The 23,468-nt window shown below is 37.0% G+C and overlaps 1 protein-coding gene and 1 pseudogene across 1 annotated transcript; one reads left to right on the top strand and one right to left on the bottom strand.

The window, feature by feature from the left end:
* Nucleotides 1-254: 254 nt before the first annotated feature.
* LOC127449789 (E3 ubiquitin-protein ligase TRIM39-like) lies at nucleotides 255-9,366 on the bottom strand. Its single transcript, XM_051713342.1, has 7 exons — nucleotides 9,290-9,366; nucleotides 6,231-6,527; nucleotides 5,945-6,028; nucleotides 4,564-4,794; nucleotides 2,956-3,097; nucleotides 942-968; nucleotides 255-845 (listed from the first exon to the last, which is right to left on the bottom strand). Exons 2-7 carry the CDS (start codon nucleotides 6,522-6,524, stop codon nucleotides 301-303), a joined length of 1,323 nt encoding a protein of 440 aa, XP_051569302.1. The 5' UTR covers nucleotides 6,525-6,527; nucleotides 9,290-9,366; the 3' UTR covers nucleotides 255-300.
* Nucleotides 9,367-13,490: 4,124 nt separating this feature from the next.
* Nucleotides 13,491-15,413, top strand: LOC127450599 (uncharacterized; annotated as a pseudogene).
* The last annotated feature ends 8,055 nt before the right edge of the window (nucleotides 15,414-23,468 follow it).

The raw sequence follows: 23,468 nt of genomic DNA, 5'->3' as shown, positions 1-23,468 counted from the left end.
TTTTTTGTTCTCACTGAATATCCGGTTTCGCTCAGAAATACATCAGATTACAGATGAAAATGGCTTGTGAGCAGCATTTCACATTGACTTAAAGCTATTTATGCTATCATATCCCATTTAAATTGTAATATATATATATATATATATATATATATATATATATATATATATATATATATATATATATATATATATATAAAAATAATTGCATATTTGCAATTTTCAAATAATAATAAAAAAAATTACATCCTGTAATGGCAGCGGCAAAGAAACTGAAAGTTTTCAGGGCAGCATAATGGTTCAGATACTGCAACAGCTGGAGCTGATTATAAGAGGAGCAGTGTTCTTGTCCCCATGAGGTCGTCCTGGGCTGAGGATGGGGTGGAGCTTATCTGTGAAAGTATCTTTGAAAGTGTGGATATGAGCTCCAGTATCCAAACAGAAGAAAGACACGCGGCCCTCCCCATAGTCCAGGTAGATGGCCACTTTTCTGGGCCTGTGACCAAGGGCCAGAGAAGTGGGAGGGAATGTGTTAGCCACATACTGGGTCCCATTCTTTAAGCTAAGTGTCCAGAAGCCATTGGCAGGACATATTGTGAATTTCCCCTTTCTATTGACAGATTGTCTGGCCACGCCCAAGTCCCACTCAGTCTTGTCGCCGACCTCCACTTCCCAGAGGTGTCTTCCATAGCTCAGGGCTTCCTTGGCCATCACATTGGCCACCCGGTCAAACCTCTTAGGGTTCTCTGGGACTTCTTGTCGCTTATTTGTATGTCTAACCTCTTTCCTGTCCTCAGAGATGTAGAGATAGGGGTGGGCTGTCCGGTGATTCAGAGTAACGTCAACTGTAATGAAGACATCAATTAGATTTCCAGAAATACCATTGTAAAAATGTCTATTAATTATGAAAATAGAACAGAGGTTTGTATTATTAAACATACCTGAGTATTTCTGTAATCTCTTCAGTTCTGAAAAATATTAAAGGACTTATAAAATATTCATTCTGCATGATATGAATAAATAAATAAATAAATAAATAAAAAGAAGCAATAGTAACAACACAAAAAAGGATTAAATTCTTCATAACATTCCCTAACATTTACATTTAAGGTACACTTTTTTGTAGTTAACATTAGTTAACATGAACTAACAATGAACAATACGTATTAAGCATTTATTAATCTTAGTTAATATTCATTTCAACATATACTAATACATATTTAAAATCAAAAGTGTTATTATTTAACATTAATGCACTATGAAAAAACATGAACTAACAATGAACAATTGTATTTTTATTAACTAACATTAACAAAGATGAATAAATGCTGTAAAAAAAAAAAAGATTTAGTTAATTGTTAGTTCATGTTAACTAATGTTAACAAATGGAACCTTATTGTAAAGTGTTACCGCTACTTTTTCCAGCAAACAATATAACAAAACACGACATTGCATTTTGTCACATTGTATTGCGCATGCTGCAGGCAAGCAAACCAAGACAGTAAAAATGTTCTTCTCTAAACCGGTTAAAACAAACGACTCGTCAATTTACTTATGTAGCTTTGGGAAGTCCAATTCAATTTAGTGAATCGTTTTGTTTGAACTGTTCATGTTGAGCATTTTAAATAAAAGATTCATCGATACACTTGAGCCCATGCGAAGTCAATGCATCTTCTTTTGTTTTTAAGCAAAATAGGTAATTACAGCTGTTTATCACAATGTTTTCAACTCAGATAATGTAAATGTTTTATAAGTTGTATTTAATAAAAATCAATTCATGTCCAATAAAGTATGTTTTATTAAAGGGATAGTTCACCCAAAAATGACAATTCTTTCATCATTTACTCACCCTCATAATGTCCAATGTGGGACTTTCTTTCTTCTGTAGAACACAAATGAAGATTTTTAGAAGAATATTTCAGCTCTGCAGGTCCATACAATGCAAGTGAATGGTGACCAGAATTTTAAGCTTAAAAAAGGACATAAAGGAATCATAAAAGTAATCCATATGACTCCAGTGGTTAAATCCATATCTTCAGAAGTGACATGATAAGTGTGGGTGAGAAACAGATCAATATTTAAGTCCATTTTTACTGTAAATATCCACTTTCACTTTCACATTCTTCTTCTTTTGTTTTTTGGTGATTAGCATTCTTTGTGCATATCACCACCTACTGGTTAGGGCTGGTCAAAGGTGAAGATTTATAGTAAAAAAGGACTTAAATATTGATCTGTTTCTCACCCACATCTATCATATTGATTCAGAAGACATGGATTAAACAACTGGAGTTATATGGATTACTTTTATGCTGACTTTGTGATTTTTGGAGCTTCGAAGTTCTGGTCATCATTCACTTGCATTGTATGGACCTGCAGAGCTGAAATCTTCATTTGTGTTCAGCAGAAGAAAGTCAGTCATACACATCTGGCATGAGGGTGAGTAAATGATGAATGCTTTTATCCTATGACTCGAGTCTTTATTTTTATGTAAGTGTACATCATATTAAAATATATTTCAACAGTAGGCCTACTTTTTTTCCACAGTGGATACAATTACTAAGTGCACTTATTATACAGTTAATTATAGCATTTTTGGCTACTAATACCTCTGTTTTCTTCAAAAAAACATGGAGAAAAAGTATCGTCCTAAACTGGTCATAGACAACATTGCTTAAGTTAAATAGATGCACTGCATCCAAACATGCTTTGATTCTAACATTTTATGTTTTCATTGTGACTGGTTATCTCCCCTATAGTGCTACACTGGAAATGTATTTGACCCCAGTACATGGGATCACACACGTAGATGCTCAGAAATGCTAATAAGGGTAATAAATGAAAGAAACTATGAAGTATCTGTTTAGGACCAACAGGCAAAAGCATAATTAAGCAACAACTAGGAACACAGTGGAGGGAAATTATGCAACAAAACTCAAATTAATTAATCATACATACCTGCTTTAGAAAGTCTTTTAGCTTCCATCATGGCTGTATCCATGAAGTCAACCACTGCCTGCCTGGTGAAGCCAACGCAAGGATCAGTCTCCAGTGTGACTTTAGACCAGTCTCTCATCACTGCCGGTATATGACTGAAACTCTAAAGAATGGAAAAATGTACAGTATTCTTTCAAATGCAGTACTTGTTTAAAGGAATGATGAATACAAAAATTATTCATTCACCCTCATGTCATTCCAAAACCTGTTGTTTTTCTGTAGAACACAAAAGGGCAAATTTTAAAGAATCTTTATGGAACAATAGCCCATTTTCAGCGATAGCTAAGATTGACCATGGCTGTCAGGATCTAAAAGGGGGGGGGGGAATCCAATAGCTTTGTGTAAGAAACAGAACAAAATTAAAGTCATTATTCACTGATAATCTTTCCTTCACCTTGGTAATTTGTGCACAGGCTGTATGGACTACTTTTATGGTTCTTCATTGGTGTTTTTTGGTGCTTTTTAGAGCTTGAGAGAAGCAGCCATGAACAGCTTTTGTATGGTAAATAGCTGCATGAATACGGGTGTGTATACGGGTTTGGAATGAAATGAAGGTGAGAAAATAATGACAGAGTTTTCAATATTAATTGAAATAGTCCTTTAAAGGTGCACTCAGTAATTTTTTTCCTCATTAAAATGTTTTACTCCTAAAGAAATTAATATTAATTTTGAAACGTGAGTATATAATCATGATAACCCACATGAGATAAAGACCCCACTCATATCAGTAACCTTATAAAACCTGTTTTATTCTACATAGAGGGGGTCCCCTCAAGGGGGCTGCCATGTTAAGATCACATGATGTTATAACCGCTTAGTTATTGGATACTTTCACTTATGGATTAAATTAATCATGGCTGACTGCAAACAGTAAATTTCAACAATAGCACTGGTAATTGAAAACTTTTGCATTTGAATAAAACTTTTGCATTTGCCCCTAGGTGTCATTGTAAGATGACACAAACAATAATTTTATGGAGCACACCTTTAAAAGTGCAAGTTTTCCTTCATGTCGTCTTAGACTTGCACTGACACCTAGTGGCCTGGATGCAGCATCATTCAAATGCAATAGTTTTCAGTTACTGATGCCAATGTAAAAATTCACAACTCACAGTCAGCCATGATTACTTTAATCAATGAGTGAAATAGTGTATAACGAGTGTCCAATAACAAGATGGTTACTGAGATTAAGCGAGTAGTATTTGGCTGGTCATGTGAATCTAACATGGCAGCCCCCATGTGAGGACCCTCTCCATGTAGAATAACAGCTTTTATAAGGTTACTGATATGACTGGAGTCTTCATTTTAATGTGAGTGCTCAAGATTTCCTACATATGTTTCAAAATTACAATTCATTTCTTAGGGAGTATGGCTTTTTTAATGAGGAAAAAATGACTTAGTGCACTTTTAAGATTAACATATTGAATTCAGAGACGTACTTTTCCAAAGATGTGTTAAAGAAAAAAAAACTGAGACTAGGCATTAGAAGAAAACAAAGACTACTGAAAGCAAAATAAAAGAGAAAAGTGATTTATTATTTTCAACAGAAAACAGTTTGAATTAGGTCACCTTTTTAAGACGCTCCTTGTCATCCAAGCGTAAGAGCTCTGGCTGGGTGTGTTCACTTTTCAGATCAAGGATTTCTTTCTCCAGACTTTTCACAAGTCTGTCGACTCTTTTCTCCGCCTCTCTTTGTTTCTGCTCAACTGCATCCACTACCAGTTTATGGCTCTGCTCTAATGTGCTCAACAGAGAAGAAAACACCCTCTGACTCTCCTGAACCTCCCTGAGACAAGTGATCTGTGTGGGGGAAGAACACGCCTTAAAGGAACAGTTCAACCAAAAATGTTAATGTTGTCATCAATTACTCACCCTCATGTTGTTCCATTTCACTTTTTTCCGAGAAACACTAAAGGAGACATTAGATGGAACGCCTGAGCCACTGTTTTCCATAAAAGTAGGTGGTGATTTATAATGCCAAGCATTATTAAAGCATCATGAAAGTAGTCCATCTGACTTGTGCGCTGTATTTCAAGTGTTCTGATGCCACACAATAGGTTTATGTAAGGAAAAGGCTGAAATTTATGCAGTTTTTCACTGATAATCTTACCCTCTGCTGAAGCTCTCAAATCTCGTTTGCTTTTTTCAAACTTGCGGTCATGTGACGTGAGAGCCCCATATCTCTGGCATTTACCCACACTAGACTGATCTCACAGTGAAATCAGAAACAGTAGGTTACCTTTTCGCTAAAATTGGTCTGTGCTTACTAAAATTCGAAACACTGCAACCCAAGGGCCAAAGCGGTAAGTGTGGAAATGTCCACTGAGGGGCGACAAAAGCGAGTTTTGAAGTGAGTCGTTTTCAGGTACAGGATGTAATACAGTGAACCATCAGTGAAGTAAAAGTGTAATGTTAGAGGGAAAAATGCACTGATTATGCGACTGCGATAAGTGCTTCCTGGTTTCAATACAAGACACAAACCTGGGTCTCCGAGTCTGCTTATGCAATGCGCTTCTGGTTGTACCACAAGGGAAGGTAAACACGTTTGAGCAGATGCCAAAATGTCACTTGTCAGTGATTTGGCATAATGTGCGTGATCCTATGGAACAGGAACTCTCAGAAACAACATGCTGACTTCCCATATGATCATGTTGACCAATGATATCAAACCTGGCCTTAAATTCCAGTCAGTTCTTCACATATTGCTGTCTAATTGCTTTTTTGTTTTTGTCCTTTTTGGAGCAGTATCATTGGATGGAAAGCAGCAGCTCGGACATTCTGTCTAATATCTCATTTTATTTTTGAAGGAAGAAAATAAGATGGAAGAAAAATAAGAAATAATCAGGGGTTGTGACGACATGAGGGTGAGTAAATGATAATAAAAAAAATAAAAAAAACTTTTTTTCACAAATAATTCTGAAAATTTTGGTTTTAAATGATATTGCTGTACCTTTAAGAGCTTTAAGGAATACTGAAGTTTCTCAACCTTCTGAAGTCTCTCCTGGATCATTTGTTCCACCTCTCCTGCATTCTTCTGTTTCCGGTGTATGAGTGAAGAACAAAACCAAAAAATTAGTAAGATTGTTGGCTCATTTTAAGAATGTTGTCTCAATCACTCAAAACCACAACCTTTGCATCGTGCAGCGGTGTGTGACGTAACTGATTCTCTCCTGTACTGCCAGTTATTGAGATTTATTTTAGAGTCTGTGTTTCTTTACCCTTCTAAAAGTACTCACAGGTTCATCTTGCAGTTCATCCATACTAAAAAACTTTGATTTAGCAGTCAAACGTGTTTTCCTGTAGTTTTCAGTGACGTCTGCCAGTATGCGGTTAACACTGAGATGGGGTCTGGAACCAAAGGCCCTTCTACAGAGTGGACACTCATCTGACCCACTGCGGCCCCAGTATACACGCAGACATGTTTTACAAAAGCTGTGTCCACAGGGCGTCGTAACTGGGTTGCTGAAGATTTCCTCGCACAGAGAGCACAGGAAGTGCTTCTCGGAGAGGAGGCTGATGGTTGATTCCATTGCCTGAGAACACAACATAAAATAACTTGTCAAATAAAACTTAAGAAAAATACTTTTTTCAGTATTTCAAAACATCACATGCTCATTTTTTGTCATTCCCATCCATAGCAAAGGCTTCCAGTAATTTTGCATATGTTGCACTTCAACACCGTGTCCCAACCTGGTGTGACACCATAAAGAGATAAACAATAAAAGTTATCTCTTCCATGTAAAGGGTCGTTCACACCAATAGCAATCTTCATAGGTGGTTTGAAATCTGATTAAAACCAGTAAAGGCTTGTGCTTGGTATTCGTTGTTTTGTACAAACTTAGATGCTACTGGATGCGACACCCTGGTGTATGATGATTATGCCTTAATAAAAACATAATCACTGTTGAAACATCCATTGATAAACTCGCACATGGTGAACCCATGCAAGTTTGTGCTGTTACTGTGACAACTAATGTGGACTAGCAAAAGCGACTGCAGTCTGATCAGAAAACATCAGATCTGGCCAAATACAACTTGCAGTTTAAAGAGTCGGTCTAAAAAAGCATAAAAAAATTGGGATTTCCCCTGCAGTGTGGTCAAAGCCTAAATTTCCAATGCACTTCCAATGCACCATAACACAACATCTGATGATCTAAAACAAACTCAAGTGAGCTTTAGTCATCACCAAAGAAATATTTAATAGCTACAATTCTTATTTCTTCCTAGAAATAAAACTATACTGTATATTGAAAAAAAGACATTAATGAATTAATTTAATTTTGAATGTTCCATTAAAGACCTTTTTTTTATTTCCACCAACCACTGAACTGCAAGCACAAGATTGTGGGATTTCGAAGGCAGTGAAATACACATCCATGCTGTCTTCAAAAACCGACCAGATGAAACCATCTTGGTAGACAGGATGTTACACAAATATTAGATTGGGACATGCCTCGATGCCTTCCTACCTTCGAATACAGCCTGTGAAGACAGCATTTATTATTTTAGTCGCTGTCAGTGTGAACACCCTTAAAGACATAGTTCACCCAAAAATGAAAATTCTCTAAATTTACTATCCACCCTTATGCCATCTCAGATGTGTATGACTTTCTTTCTTATGCAGAACACAAATTAACATTTTTAGAAGAATATTTCAGCTCTGTAGGTCCGTATACAGTGCAAGTGAATGGTGACCAGAACTTTGAAGCTTCAAAAAGCACATAAAGGCCACATAAATGTAATCCATAAGACTCCAGTGGTTAAATCTATATCTTCAGAAGCGAAATGATAGGTGTGAGTGCGAAACAGATCAATATTTAAGTCTGTTTTTACTATCAATCTCCACTTTCACTTTCACATTTTTCTTCTTTTGTTTTTGGCCATTCACATTCTTCATGCATATTACCACCTATTGGGCAGGGAGGAGAATATTTTGTAGAAAATTACTTAAATATTGATCTGTTTCTCACCCACACCTATCATATCGCTTCAGAAGACATGGATTAAACCACTGAAGTCATATGGATTACTTTTATGCTTCCTTTATATGCTTATAAAGGAAGCATAAACTTTTTGTCACCATTCACTATCATAGTATGGACCTACTGAGCTGAAATATTCTTCTTAAAATCTTCATTTGTGTTCAGCAGAAGAGAGAAAGTCATACACATCTGGGATGGCATGAGGGTGAGTAAATGATGAGAGAATTTTCATTTTTGGGTGAACTATTCCTTTAAATCATGATGGTGACAAGAAACAGGATATTTTGTAGGTTGTTTATTTTCCGTTTCTGTTGCATCACACTGGGTTGCTCCACCCACAGTAAAATCTCATTGCTGGGAAATCCGGCTCCATATTTCTGTGTAGCAGCATTTTTGCTTCGTTTCTATAAATTACTTATGTCTGGAAACTTGTCGTGTCACGATATAGAACTCGGTGCAACCGTTTCAACTGTATTTCTACTTTCGTTTCTATAATTTCGACTTTTGTCTGAATTTATGTCGACACCAGCACCAAGAGAAGTTCTTTATACATTTATACTTGCCTAATAAAGTAAAAAAATATATATATATATATAATTATTTGACATCTTATTTCTCAAATCATAGACTATTTAATAAAAGTAATGTCCTAATATACAGTACATTGGCAAAAAACTTGAGCAAGTAAATGTTCAGGTCAAGTTTAATGCAGAAAGCAAACACATTAGCCAAGATTAGAGAATAGAACATTCTTGCCTGTTAGCGTCATACCAGACATTCCAGGGTTACAGATAAGCACAATAAATTATATACAATAAAAAAATATGCTGTCCTTCTCCAAACCTGACTTTCTGCAATATCTTTCATTAAAGAGCAGCTCTTGCTTTTTTGTGGCTATGTAAATGTTTCCAAATGATTATATAATGCATTGTGTGCCATTCCATTCTGTGGCAACGTGAGTACACCGTGGTATGTGGATGAACAAGTTTAACCAGAAATCTCTTTTCGTCACGCAGACAAGTCTAAATATTTATCCAGCTGGTTTCGGAGCTGAATACTGTAACAGACTTTCAAACAGTAGCTCTCATATAAACTTTTAGTTATTGGTCAAACTCAAACAATACAAATGAACTATGTTTCACAAAAAGGAGACTTTTTTTGTATTATAGCTGTATATAATTGCAGTATATTTCCCACCCGTGTTGATAGATCTTGTTTTAAAGCAAGATTGTAATTGTTGCCCTATTAAATAGTGAGCTAACATTTAAAGTTACACGTTCAAAGGGAGTTATTGTAATCTCACTGGAACTTACCTCTGCTGAAGCTTATGAATGGGACTCGTTCACCTCTTTGGCGAGTTTCCTAAAAGTGAACTAGATCATAAAAGTACACAGGTGTGTTTTCAACAAGGGGAGTGGCCAGACAATGACTGCCTCCTGCTGAGCCATGCAAGATAACAAATTGTGCCAAGAGTCAAATAGCTTAGTGTTTAAATAGATTTTATTATTAACACTTTGACCAAATATAAAATGTACAACTTTGTACAAAAAAAATAAAAATTCAGTAAAATACTGTTTTTGTTTTGTTTTGTTTTTTGTGATCAAAACATTTTAATTTGCAAAGAATGAAAAAAGAAAAATAAATAAATAAATAAATAAATAAATAAAAATAAGTTTCAAACCATAATTTTGCAAAGTCTTTATAATTTATCTACATTTCTGAACAGGTCACCTGTTTCTGGTTGAACTCATCTAGCCACCTTGATTCTGGTTTTCATTTCTGGATTGTGATTTCAATTTGTTTTTTCTACACTGTTAGCCCAAAAGTTGTTTCTATGCAAACATTTTAAGTATATTTTACTTAAAAAAAAGTTTTATTGCATTACTTAACCAATCTTAGTATATTGTACTATTATAAGGTTATCACTGGTTGCACTAGTATCTTTAAGTTTATAATGTTTTTTTTTTTGTTGTTGTTGTTTTTTTTTTTTTAAGCTTACAGTTTCACTGTTTTGCAAGGACCACCCCCTATTCAGATTCTCACTGGTTAATTCACTCAAAGCCTGGGTTTGTTTGATGATGATAACAAAAAATTGTGCTTTTATCAAGATGCCTTCTTCATTGACAAATATTCTGGACTAGACTGGGAGTTATTTGCCGTGACGTGATTTTAAAAAATAGTTTAATTTTTGTATTTTTAGATGCCAAGACCAACTACACAGTAAATTCAACAGTTGGCTGAAGTAAAGAAGATGACACCATTTTCTGTCTTAACCTGTATTTCATGTTCTGAAATTTGGTAATTTGTTTTACAAATTCAATTTAGACTGAAGTAATGGAAAGAAATGATTTTATTGTTGTTAAAGCTTACATAAACTATAAACCAATTTTAATGTTTGTTTGAATTTAATGTAACTGAAATGTTAAACTGCATTTGAATATTATCATCAACATTGCATTAATACAGTATTGTAACCAGCATAATTAATTTAGTCACTATTGTCACTGTTGGTTTAACCAAACCCTTTATAGTCAGGCCCTGCCAGAAAAAAAATCATACAAACCTCAAACATAGAACTAACACACATACTTTTTCTGTTAGGATCTTAATGATGTAGGCCTCTTAAACATTTCAGTGAGACTCCTCTGCCTTGCGGATAATGTGTCCCAAAACCCGGCACTTCCTCAGCTGAACCCATCAAGAGTAGGGGTTATCCTGGAGGGCAGTCTTGTCATTGATGACCTGAATGACCTACCTCAGGCAATGTGTCTTTTGTTTGGGCTAACTTATGCATACACTTTTACCTTTATTCAGCAGGTCGTGCTAAACCTGGGCAAAAGTGAGCTATCGTCCAAACTTCAAAACCTGAAAAGTCAACTTGCTATGGAAGACACATTTATGATTATTGCTCAACTGTTCTTAATGTTCCTGTTTTGTTGTGTGGCACAATTAGACTGCAGTGATATATTTAAACAATCTGCTAGTGCTATTTTTGTTTAGTGTTCCATCTGGTCAGAAATGTGTTTTCTCAATCTTGAAGCTGATTTTGTATTTTGCAGTTGAATCCACGGTTACATTTACCCTGCTTTATTTTGCTTTATTTTTTTTTAAATAAGAGGTTCTATGTTGAATGTTTTAATGCAAAGTCTTAATAGAATTTTCTTCCTATTTTTTGAGCAGTACATGGTTTATAGACTGCTGCAAAATATTTAACACTGTTAGAATGAAGGATAATATTAGAAAAGAAAAAACTGTTTCTAGATCTGGTTTACCATATTCACATTAAGCAACAATGTAAACATTTTGTTGATATGTCATCTCTAAATAAAATGTAAAAAGGCATTACTTTTTTGTGTTTATTAATGAAGTTAAAAATTAAAGTTTTCATAATTTAAACATTTGGGTATTATAAATACAATAAAGAAAACTAAATACCACAGGAAAAATGTAGTTATTGTAACTTATAATCATGAGTTAAATAGGTGGGCAGCAAGGCTGATTTTACAGCAAGTTTTGAGTACTAATAATTTGCCTTTTAGTAGACTAAACTTAAATCTTCCAGTCGAAACTTTAAACTTAAACTTTTAAGTTGATTCTACTCAAATAGATCTGTGTTGTTTACTATGCATTCCTTAAACATTTTAAGGCAATCAGTTGCCTTAAATTATTTAAGTACAATCAGCTTGTCTGGGTTTACAGTTTATGCACTCGCCGGTCACACATCAGACTCGCCGGCATACAGAGATGAATCGTGGATAAAATTTCTTCAAATGTCCGCGAATGTTCAATTTGGCAATATTTACGCTGACTTGAGCCCAATATACACATTTCCTGTGACTTGGCATGGATCAATAGCTATTTTTGATGTTTTTCTTGATCTCATTTTATGGGTGTTTTTCCATTGACCAACATAACTGCTGATCTGCTGATGGTCACAAATATGGCGGATGCGAGGAAAAGGTGACATCAGTGAAAAAGGTCAATATTCATATTCTGCATGCTAAGGAATGGGGGCATATGTTTTGTTGTTTTTTGAGTCTTGTGTGGTTTTAATATGGTAAGTATAAGAATAAAGTATATGCAGTGGTGGGAATGGCTGAGATTCACTGGAGGGACCCTAGTTATTACAACCCCAAAAGTGTCCAATAACAGGGTGGTTACTGAGAATAAGTGAGCAGTATTCTATTAGTCATGTGATTCTAACATGGCCACCCCATAAGGGGACCCTCTTCATGTAGAATAAAACTGACTGGAGTCCTTATCTTATGTGAGTGCTCATGATTTTATACATATGTTTCAAAATTACAATTCATTTCTTTTGGAGGAAAACTTTTTAGTGCAATAAAAAAAAAAGTATTAATTTTTAGATACTTACATTAGTTCACCATCACCATCAATGGAGCACCAGTGGAGAGATTCAGCAGCTTCAAGTTCCTGGGTGTCCACATCACTGAGGAACTCACATGGTCCATCCACACTGAAGTCGTTGTGAAGAAGGCTCATCAGTGCCTCTTCTTCCTGAGACGGCTGAGGAAGTTTGGAATGAACCGCCACATCCTCACACGGTTCTACACCTGCACTGTAGAGAGCATCCTGACTGGCTGTATCTCCGCCTGGTACGGCAATAGCACCGCCCACAACCGCAAAGCACTGCAAAGGGTGGTGCGAACTGCCAGACACATCATCGGAGGTGAGCTTCCCTCCCTCCAGGACATATATACAAGGCGGTATGTGAAAAAAGCTCGGAGGATCATCAGAGACTCCAGCCACCCGAGCCATGAGCTGTTCTCACTGCTACCATCAGGCAGGCGGTATCGCAGCATCAGGACCTGCACCAGCTGACTTCATGACAGCTTCTTCCCCTAAGCAATCAGACTTTTGAACTCTTGATCTCCCACGATCAAAATACATCAGCACGGCACTTTATTACCCTTATATCTCACACCGGACTGTCATAAATTATATTATTATATAATATTCTCTCTTAACTTACTATCAACCGACAGCCTGAATGTCAATACAGTACAATACAACCTACTGTACATTCTATATATACTATATATACTTTTTCATTTTGAATAATGTGTATCTATATTGTGCTTATTGTATACTGTACAGTGTATGTTATTATTTGTATATTGTGTTGTGTGTAATTTTGTGTATATTAGACTTTAAATTGTGTTGTGTTAATTTGAAGTTTATTGTAAATTGGTATATGTCTCATCACTGTCACGACTGCTATGTTGATCGGAACTGCACTCAAGAATTTCACACACCATTGCACTTGTGTATATGGCTGTGTGACAATAAATGTGATTTGATTTTTGATTTGATTTGATTTATAGTTCTGCGATCTAATCACTAACCTTATGAATTAATACACGTTTTGTAACGCAGTTGGATCCGTCCAAGCAATGTCAATACTAATAAATGTACATTTTTGAAGCGTTTACGCATTACAACTGCTTTGTGATACTCTTTTAGTACAGTCAATGGCAGGCGCATGCACCAACGATGCATACAGACGAGAACTGTCCACGTTTTGAGAAAATCTGGGCTGCAATTGTACAAACTGCGCAGAATGTGCTGATTACGAAATTTGTGTCATGCATACTGTGTGAGTTAAGTATACTTTTGCCTTAAGGCAGTAAACAAATTGATGGCTTCAGCAGTCTTAATCCATTAGACAAATGAAGATCGGAATATTAGCTCACCACTCGCCGGTTGGGTATCTCATTCATTCAGAGACAAGGAAGAATACAGAGCTATACAGGCAGCATCCTAACTGAAATGGAACCTTGTAATTGAACCTCATAAATTGGAATACCCTACTGCACATATGCAGCAACATACTCGACTCACAACTGATATCAGTGTGGCATTAGCATGTTGCTAAGCAAATGTTGTGACTCTCTAATACACATAAAAATACATAGCACACACAAATATTGGGTAAAATAGTACATTTTTATTAACTTGTTATTATCAATATTTTGACAAATGAATTCATTATTCATTAATGAATTAATTATAATGATTAATATTTCTCTAAATTTGTCCACCATCTTGGTTGGATTGCTCACTGAGCTTGTCGCAATAGCTCACTAGGTTTTGTAACAGAGTCTTATTGTAAGGACTACAGCTTTGTAAGGAGCATCTTCTTCACTCCTACTAGCAGGTTGGTATTAGAGGTCGACAAATAGTGTTTGCTTTCCAATACAGATAACTAAGCTGGTAGAAAAAGCAGGTAACCAATTAATCGGCCGAATGTTTTTAAAAATCAATTCACTGAATGTTTCCTTACTGTGACAGGCATAGACATAGAGACAACCAGAGTCCATAATTGATAAAATCCCAGATACAGTTTATTTGTATTATTATTAATTATTATTATTTTATTATATTTTATTACACTGGGGAGTCTTATTTTTAAATGTCTTTGCTTCCAGCTCACAAAAACACATATGGGAAACAAGACATTCTCTCTTACAATCATCTACAATGTATTACAATACAAACACTATTAAGTAAATGTTGTCATAGGTTAATAAATTCTGTTTGAGTAGTAATTCATCAACCATTGATCATCATCCATCAATAGTAGTAGTCACATGGCACAATAAAACTCTACGCGGAGTCAGTTTTTATTTAATCTTTAGAAGGCTGTTGTTATACTATTAAAACCTCAAGCACCTGAAATGGATGATTGTCACTATCACCACTGATTTTTGCAGATAACAGATTGCTTGAAAAAGCAAGTATAAAGTATATTGTAAAACTGATATATCGGTCAACTTCTAGTTGGCATGGTATAGTATTGTTTTATACCATGAGAAAAGTCTGAAAACTCTGTCAATAGAAGACGAGGTGAAGAAGAATAAAAACTTTTGAGAGCTTGCTGAGAAATGTGGGCAGAACTACCTGTTCTTCAATGAGTAAATAAACAGGACTGACAGTAGTGAGACAAAAGCATTGTTTGCCAAGGTAGATGAGATGGTTTTGAAGCATGGAATTTATTCAAACCTGGAATTCAAAGATGCCAAAAAACGAATTCAGACAGAGGAGCGAGTCTTCAGACTGTCAAAGGAGAAGGAGTTCAGGGAGAAGTCGAAAGCACTGGAGAACGAACATTCAGGGGAGACACTTTCCAGAGAGATTATGAAGTATGAAGAAAGAGTACAGTTGGAAAGCAGAGAAATGGCAGAGCTAATTGTGGCAGGTAGACTTGGGTTTATGGTCAGACTTGTTGATTATGCTGTAGCAATTGGAAAAGGCACATTTGTAGGTGCACTTCTAGGATTTGCAATAGGATAAGAAGGTATGGCAGTCGGAGCTGCTGATGGTGCAAGGCTTGGTGGTATACTTGAAGGTGCAGCAAATGCAGCATGGAGCAATATTGCCAGTTCCTTTGCAGATGTTCACAGAGGAAATACTTAGCGCATCAGCTTAGGGAATCAGCTTGGAATCAAGATGACGTTGTTGTGTGTGGCTAGCCGTCTGTTACCTGGTCTGTTTGCTTTTGTCCTTTTTGTGTCTCTTCTGGTCCAAGATATCTCTGCTGTGTTGGTTTGTGATCGCCTTATGTTCATTAACATCAGAAACACTGTTGATGAGCTGTTTAAGCAAGAACTTATAGGACCGTGTACCTTCTGTCCAATATACCATCATGTTTATGCCGGCTTCCTTGTGCTCTTCCATGGAGGAAATGTCGCAGAAGACGTGGAAAATGAGGGGGTACAGCATATCCATTAAGCTTAAGTCCTGCTTGACATCTTTCTCTGTGACCCATCCCTGGCCTCTCTTCTCTGGATACGAGCTGGATTATTATTGCTTAATTACCTGGTGCTCTCTCGAACTGGCGTACCTGTGGATTCAGCAAATTGTTCTTTGCCGAACACACTCAACAACGGCTGCAAAAGCTTCGTAAAGGTGGCGTAGAACTCCGAAAACTTTGCCCACTGTGTCGTGCATTACAGATGGTAAGCTTTCAATTTTAATCAAGTTGGCATTGGTTAATGCTAGATCGCTATCAAACAAGACATTTATCCTAAAAAAAAAATTCACTTCAAGAGATTTTTTATTTGTGACTGAGACTTGGTAAAATGTTGGCAAACTAAGACCCTTTGCTGAACTTGTTCCCCCAGACTGTACATTTTTTAGCTCGCCTCGTGCTACAGGCCAGTGTGGAGGGCTCACTTCTATTTTTAAAATGGTTTTCACTGCCAAATTTTAAAGAGGGATATTTTTTCCAGTTTCGAATTGCAAGTGTTTCAATTAGATCTGGTGGACCCTGTGTTGTGCTTAGTGGTTTATCGTCCACCAAAATGTAATTAGGATTTTAACCAAGACTTTTCTGACTTTTTAGGGGAAATCTTTCCAAAATATGATAGACTTCTAATTCTGGGAGATTTTAATATCCATGTTTGCTGTCCATCAAATCCTCTGGTGAAAGACTTTTTAAATCTTATTGACTCTTTTAAACTTGTGCAGTCTGTGAGGGGCCCTACACATTACATGGACACTCAGTAGATCTGGTTTTATCTTATGGTATTTCTGTTTGTTATGTTGAAATATGTGACACAGTCTTCTCCGATCGTAAGCCTGTAATTTTTGGTGCTTCTTTTACTCACCAAAATGTCAAACCTTGCACTCCTGCTCGCATAATTAATTCTTCAATAATTAATCTTTTTTCAATAGCATATACAAATGCTTCCCATTTTTCACCCTTGAAAGTCCGCCATTGCATCTGAGCTCTGAAGCTTTGCTTATTCTATTTAATTCAACCTGTTCCACCATTTTAGACTCTGTTGCTCCCTTGAAGGTGAAACGCGCTAAAACTAAGTCTGAGCCTTGGCTTAATGATGTCACACGGGCTCTTAGACAGGCTTGCAGAGAGCTGAGCAAAAATGGAAGAAAGACAAGCTCCAGGTTTCTAATGATATTTTAAGGGATTATTTTTGTAATTAGCAGAAACCTGTAAAAGCAATTAAGACAAAGTATTTGTCTAATATCACTGTGAAAAACTGTGCTGTCTGCCCTGATTTATCACCAGCTACCTGCAAAAGTTTTCTCAGATTTTTTGTTACTAAGATTGCTGATATTAGATCCAACATTCCATCTGCTACTTATGACCCATCTGTGCCTTTGGTATGTCATGTTGTATCTGGTCAGTTTGAGCCTGTTTCTCTTTCCTGTCTGGCAAAAAATTGTTGATCACCTAAAGCCTACTGATTTTTCACATGATTTTCTTCCATCGAGATTGTTCAAACAGGTCTTTGATATTGTTGGGCCTAGTATTCTCTCTATAATCAGTGGTTGCCTTGCAACAGAGTCTGTGCCAGCCTATTTTAAACATGCTGTAGTGCAGGCAATTTAAACAAATTATAGAACAGTTTCTAAATTGCTATTTCTCTAAAAAGTTTTAGAGAAAGTTATGTTATTAATGGAAAATAATGCTCTTTTTGAGGTCTTTCAGTCCGGGTTTAGAGTGCACCATAGCACAGAATCTGCACTTTTAAAAGTTTTTAAGGATGTTTTGTTAACTGTGGACTCTGCTATTCTTGTGCTCTCAGACCTTGGTGCAGCATTCGATACCATTGATCATAGTATACTTATAGCTTTACTTGAACAGTCTGTAAGGATCCAAAGAACTGTTCTTAACTGGTTTGAGCAATAAACTCCTATTTGTGCAATAGAAGCTTTTCGGTTACTCTTAGTGAATTTTCATCTTCCATTGCCTCTCTTACCTGTGGGATCCCCCAAGGCTCTATTCTTGGACCTATTTTGTTTTCAGTATACTGTACATGCTTCCCATTGGGTCTGTTTTTATCAAGCATGGAGTCTTTTCATTGTTACGCAGATGATACCTACAAATCTACACTACCGTTCAAAAGTTTAGGGTCACTTACTCATTCTTTATTTTATTTTATTTTTCACATTTTAGAATAATAGTAAAGTCATCACAACTATGGAATAATAGAAATGGAAATATGGGAATTATGTTGTGATTAAAAAAACCTAAATAAATCAAAACTGTTATATTTTAACATCTTCAAAGTGGCCACACTTTGCCTAGATTTTGCAAAAATGTACTCTTGGCATTTTCTCAACCAACTTCTTGAGGTATCACCCTGTGTTGCTTTTTAAACAGTATTGAAGGAGTTTTCAAACATTTAAGCATATGCCTTCAGATCAAAAGGTTTTTAAGATCATGAGAAACATTAGGCAAGTGACCCCAAACTTTTGAATGGTAGTGTATCTGCCATTGAAAAAGATAATATATACATTAGAGGTCGCGTGGCACCATGCGACATTCGGACATGTGAACGGCGAGCTCTACGCACTTTGCAAGTTTTAATACTTTTTGTGTCATAAACCAGTGAGATTCGATATACTCTGATCCATAACTGTTCTATGAAGACAATATGTCAAAGAATTCAAAATCCTCAGGCTCTGGAGACATTAAAAGACACTTATGTGCTCAAGCTGAAGCCCCTGAACAACAGCCCGAAAGCCCTGGACTCAATTTGGCTGGTGCGGTGGAAAAGATTCAGCGTCAACTGTCGAACATGACAGTAATGCTGATGAAGGTCGTTGCTGACTTGGAGGATCTTGCTGTAATATGTCGATCAACTGCCATGGAGACTAAATTCACTGAGTTGGTTACAAGAGTGTCGGATGACGAGAAACAGATCGATTATCTGGAGTCATCGGAGAGGGAATTAGCTGCTAATCCACTACGTAAGGTGGACTTGGAGTACGTTTGGGAAAAGTTGGAAGACTTGGAGAATCATAATCAGAGAAACAACGTCCGAATTGTTGGAATTCCTGAGAACGAAGAAGGCCGAGATATGGTGAAATTCCTAGACAGGCTCTTCCCAAGTCTGCTCGACATAAGCCACAAGCTGGAAATCGAGCGAGCTCACAGAGTTCCGGCTCGGAGATCCGTGAGGGAGACAGGCCCCGATCAATTCTGGCCAAATTTCTGAGATCATCCAATAAAAATCTTGTGTTACGTGAGGCGAGGAGTGAAGGAAGGCTTTCTTGGAAGAACCACAGCATTTTCTTGTTCCCAGACTTTGCGAATTCGACAAGAGAGAAACGTAATCGATTCAAGGAATGTAGGAAACTCTTACATCAACGGAAGGTCGCTTTTGCAATGATGTCCGCAAAGTATTTACATGCCCACAGCAGGTGATGTCCTTTATAAAATCAATGGAATGAGTAAGTCATTGTGGGATGCTCTCGATGCAGCTGAGTGAGCCTGACTCACTGAACATTCACTTGACTGTTCAAGGAAACTGAGCGCATAGTTTGTTTCTTTTTGTGCTGGTTCCACCTAGTGGCTGGAGTCTGTTTTGTGGAATAACACTCCTTCAGGACAGTTTGTGGATGAATCTGCACGTTCCTTGTGCTTATGCCTCCTATTGGTTGGAATTTGTTTTGTAAAGGGCACACCTATCAGATCGGAGTGGAGCTTCAATAAATTGCCCGTTGAAGGTTTCTGCATTGTTCTGTCTTTTCTGAGCGCTGAAGTAAAACAATTATTGTTAATTTACACTTTACAAATTGATTCTGTTATTAATTTATCTGACTCCAATATAAGTAGACCTCTAATTTAGATTAAAGCTCTAAATTACTTTCTGATCATTCTTTTAATATATCATTTTTAAGTTATTGATTACTCTAAATCTTCTTCTATTAATTGTCCTTTCGATCAGTACTCAATTGTCACTTTGGAGTCTTACGCCGACCGTTATTAAATTACGTAGATCTCCCGATCGCAAGATAGCCAGTCCCGTTCTAAGTCAGCGGTTGTAGGGTTAACTAATATGGTCTGGTTTGGCTTGTCTCATAACCAGACGATATTGCCGCTTAGTCACGTACATACAACTTGCTAAGATGGGCAGTGAGCAGTGACTGAGAGTCTTTATATGGCTTTCTCCTACCCAGTTGTTCTAGGTGGTTGTCCTACCTGGTTATCCTGGGTGGCTTCTCCTATATTAAAACTCCAGTATGGTCTACACCCTGGTCTAATACATTGCGGTAACAAAAGTACCCTATAGAGATCTACCGGTCACAATGATTCCAGAGAAATTCTGAATAAATCAAATAATAATTTATTTGTCAGGTAGGATATAAAACATTGTTACAGAAATTCAAATCAAGAGGCATACCTGACAATAGGAAAACTACATGCAACGGCAAAGCATGGGAGATCTGGCTTACAGATTCCTGGTAGAGAAAACTACACACAGCAATTGTGTGTGATATCTGAATACAGACTCCTCGAGCTCTTGGCCAACCTTCCTTAAATATCCAGACAGTAACCTTATTAACATACAGGAGATCATTTAAATTGTAGGTCAAGGAGGGGGGATATACCTCCAGAATTATGCAGTATTTGGCAAAGACCTTATAACTTTCTCACCATTAGTTTTACCAAAATGGGAAAGAGACCATTATACCAGTCGCACAGAGACCTCTTATATGATATCAAACACATACAGTTGAATTCTTTGTTTTCATGGTATTTGTTATATTTTTACATATAAATCTTGTCTCTTTGTATTGGTCCTGAGCTGTTGAAGGGGAGAAGGGGGAGAGAGAGAAGAGGGGGCAGCAAGGTGATTTGCAATTTATCACACTGTGGTGATATTCAGGTAAATATTTCAGCTTTGTAAAACAATGCAAAGGCGAATTGCAATTTATCACATGTGGTGATATTCAGGTGTAGATTTCAGCTTTTGTGAGAGAGTTCTATGACGTTGATTCTCGCAGAGTTCTTTGACTCTTATCGGAAATGGTGCCTTTTGTGTGTAGACATCCTGGTGCCAGCCTTTCAGTTTTGTGGAATATTTCTTGCAAATCATTAGAGGGATTAGGGCATTTGTTACACTCTGGTAACAGCCGTATGGGCCAGCTCACTGAACATTCGTTTGACTGCCAGAGGAAACTGAATGGTTTTTTTGTTTGTTTGTTTTTTTTGCTGTTCCATTAGCGGCTGGAGTTTGTTTTGTGGAGAAACACACCTTCGGGACAGTTATGTGAATGAATCTACATGTTCTTTGTGCTTATCCCACCTATTGGCTGCAGTTTGTTTTATAGATAATTTTCTGTTGTGTAATTCTGTCTCACAAAATTTGCATAGAAGCACCGGACTGCAGCAATCCGACAGAAAAGTTGTTGTGGGGACTCTCATAGGTGTACATGGACTGTTTGGGTTTGGTGGGATGGGCGCCAGTTGGCGCTGTCATGTGCGGGGTTAATGCGCTCTTTTTTTTTGTTCTGGGGGATGTTCGGGGGTTGATTGTTGCACTAATGTTGGAATGTGGTCTTTCTAATTTTATTTTTGAAACACAATCTATTTTTTTCATGTCAAAATGTCAGATGTTAATATGAGCAGATTGTCTCTCTCGACGTGGAATGTGAATGGGTTGGGGCACCCCATAAAAAGAAGGAAGATTATTTCTTTTCTTAAACGTAAGAAATATGATATTGTGATTCTTCAAGAAACGCATCTTTCCCCGCAGGAAGCTGAAAAATTTGGGAAGATATGGGGTGGGCATGTTTTCTTTAGTGCTGGCTCAATTAAGAGCAGGGGAGTCATTACATTGATAAGTAAACATCTACAATTCAAATGTCTCAAACAGTCATTATTGTTTTAGCAGATATTCAGGGGCAAAGTCTTCTTTTGGCTAATATATACGCACCTAACGCTGATGATCAGGGCTTTTTTATAGATCTTGAAGGGATGTTGCAAGCCGCTGGCACCCTTCATGATATAATATTGGGAGGAGATTTTAATCTTTTGATGGACTCAGTCCTTGATCATGGTGAAGCGGAAGTGTGTAAGCCCCCTAGAGCAACAGTGATGCTTCACAGGATGTGTTAAAATCTTTAGTGCTCTCTCAAATATGAGCAGGGGAGTCATTACATTGATAAGTAAACATCTACAATTCAAATGTCTCAAACAGTCATTATTGTTTTCGCAGATATTCAGGGGCAAAGTCTTCTTTTGGCTAATATTTACACACCTAACGCTGATGATCAGGGCTTTTTTATAGATCTTGAAGGGATGTTGCAAGCCGCTGGCACCCTTCATGATATAATATTGGGAGGAGATTTTAATCTTTTGATGGACTCAGTCCTTCATCATGGTGAAGTGGAAGTGTGTAAGCCCCCTAGAACAACAGTGATGTGTTATAATCTTGGTCTTACAGATATTTGGAGACTCTTAAACACATCTGGTAGGGACTATATATTTAATTTCATCAGTCCATAAGATTTATTCTAGAATAGATTTTTTTTTATATAAGTCCCTCATTTAATCTGTTGTGGATTGCTCAATTGGAAACATCTTAGTCTCAGATCACGCCCTGGTGAGTTTAGTGGTGTTGCCACATACGGAGAAAAAGAAATCATGTAGTTGGCCCTTTAATGTATCCTTTTGGCAAAATCCTGAATTTCAACAAATGTTAAAGGCTGAAATCAGTGTTTATATGGAGACCAACTGGTCCTCAGTATCCTCTGTGGACATGGCTTGGGAGGCACTTAAGGCGGTTCTTAGGGGTCGGATCATACAGTATGACTCATTCATCAAAAAATCCAAAGTACGAGAACTCGTGGAGTTGGAAGGGAATATTAAAAGTGCACAGGCAGAGCTGAAGCGTCGAATGTCATCTGATGGCCTCAGAGAATTGACCCGATTGAAATACAGATAAAACACTATTTTGTCACAGAAGGTGGAGTTTTGGCTATTCAGGGCAAGACAGTCATACTTTGAGTTAGGAGACAAGGCAGGAAAACTTCTGGCTAGATATATAAAGCAGAGAGAGTCTTTTTCTACCATTCCCTCAGTGAAATCTGCTGGTGGTGAAATCTTTACCTCAGCCATTGATATTATTAATGCCTTTAAAGAGTTCTATCTTGATCTTTACAATTCCACATCTTCGTCTACTGATAAAGATATTAGAAACTTTGTGGAACCATTAGATCTCCCTAAACTGACGATCGGAGATAACATTGGAGGAGCTTGGCGAGGTAATTAAGCATGTTGCCTACATGCAAGTCTCCGGGGCCAGGCGGCTTTGCTGCTGAATTTTTTTAGATCTTATGCTACAGAATTGGCTCCACTTTTGATAGAAGTTTATACCGAATCATTAAAGAATGGAACGTTTCCACCAACCATGACACAATCAGTCTGATTCTTAAAAAGAACAAAGATCCAAGCGAGTGTGAGAGTTACCGTCCAATTTCCCTCGTCCAAACAGAAATTCTGGCTAACCGATTAAGTAAAGTTATGACATCTCTTATACATATAGATCAGGTTGGGTTTATTCAGGGCCGTAGCTCTTCTGATAATATTAGGCATTTCATCAATATCATGTGGTTAGTGGAGAATGATCAGACCCCGGTCGCTGCCATCTCACTTGACACCGAAAAGGCATTTGATATGGTAGAATGGAATTAACTTTTTAAGATTTTGGAAAT

Source organism: Myxocyprinus asiaticus, chromosome 13, assembly GCF_019703515.2.
Source record: "Myxocyprinus asiaticus isolate MX2 ecotype Aquarium Trade chromosome 13, UBuf_Myxa_2, whole genome shotgun sequence".
NCBI classification, from domain to species: Eukaryota; Metazoa; Chordata; class Actinopteri; order Cypriniformes; family Catostomidae; genus Myxocyprinus; species Myxocyprinus asiaticus.
The sequence above is the reverse complement of the archived record's forward strand: the minus strand, read 5'-3'. Positions and strand labels throughout refer to the sequence as shown.

What these genes read in the sequence shown, in the direction of transcription:
- LOC127449789 (XM_051713342.1), bottom strand. Translation starts at nt 6,524, where the DNA reads ATGGAATCAACCATCAGCCTCCTCTCCGAGAAGCACTTCCTGTGCTCT. An exon ending in ACAAGGAGCGTCTTAAAAAG is followed by an intron (nt 3,098 to 4,563) that starts GTGACCTAATTC and finishes TCCATTCTTTAG; the next exon opens with AGTTTCAGTCATATACCGGC. An exon ending in TAAAAGACTTTCTAAAGCAG is followed by an intron (nt 969 to 2,955) that starts GTATGTATGATT and finishes AATATTTTTCAG; the next exon opens with AACTGAAGAGATTACAGAAA.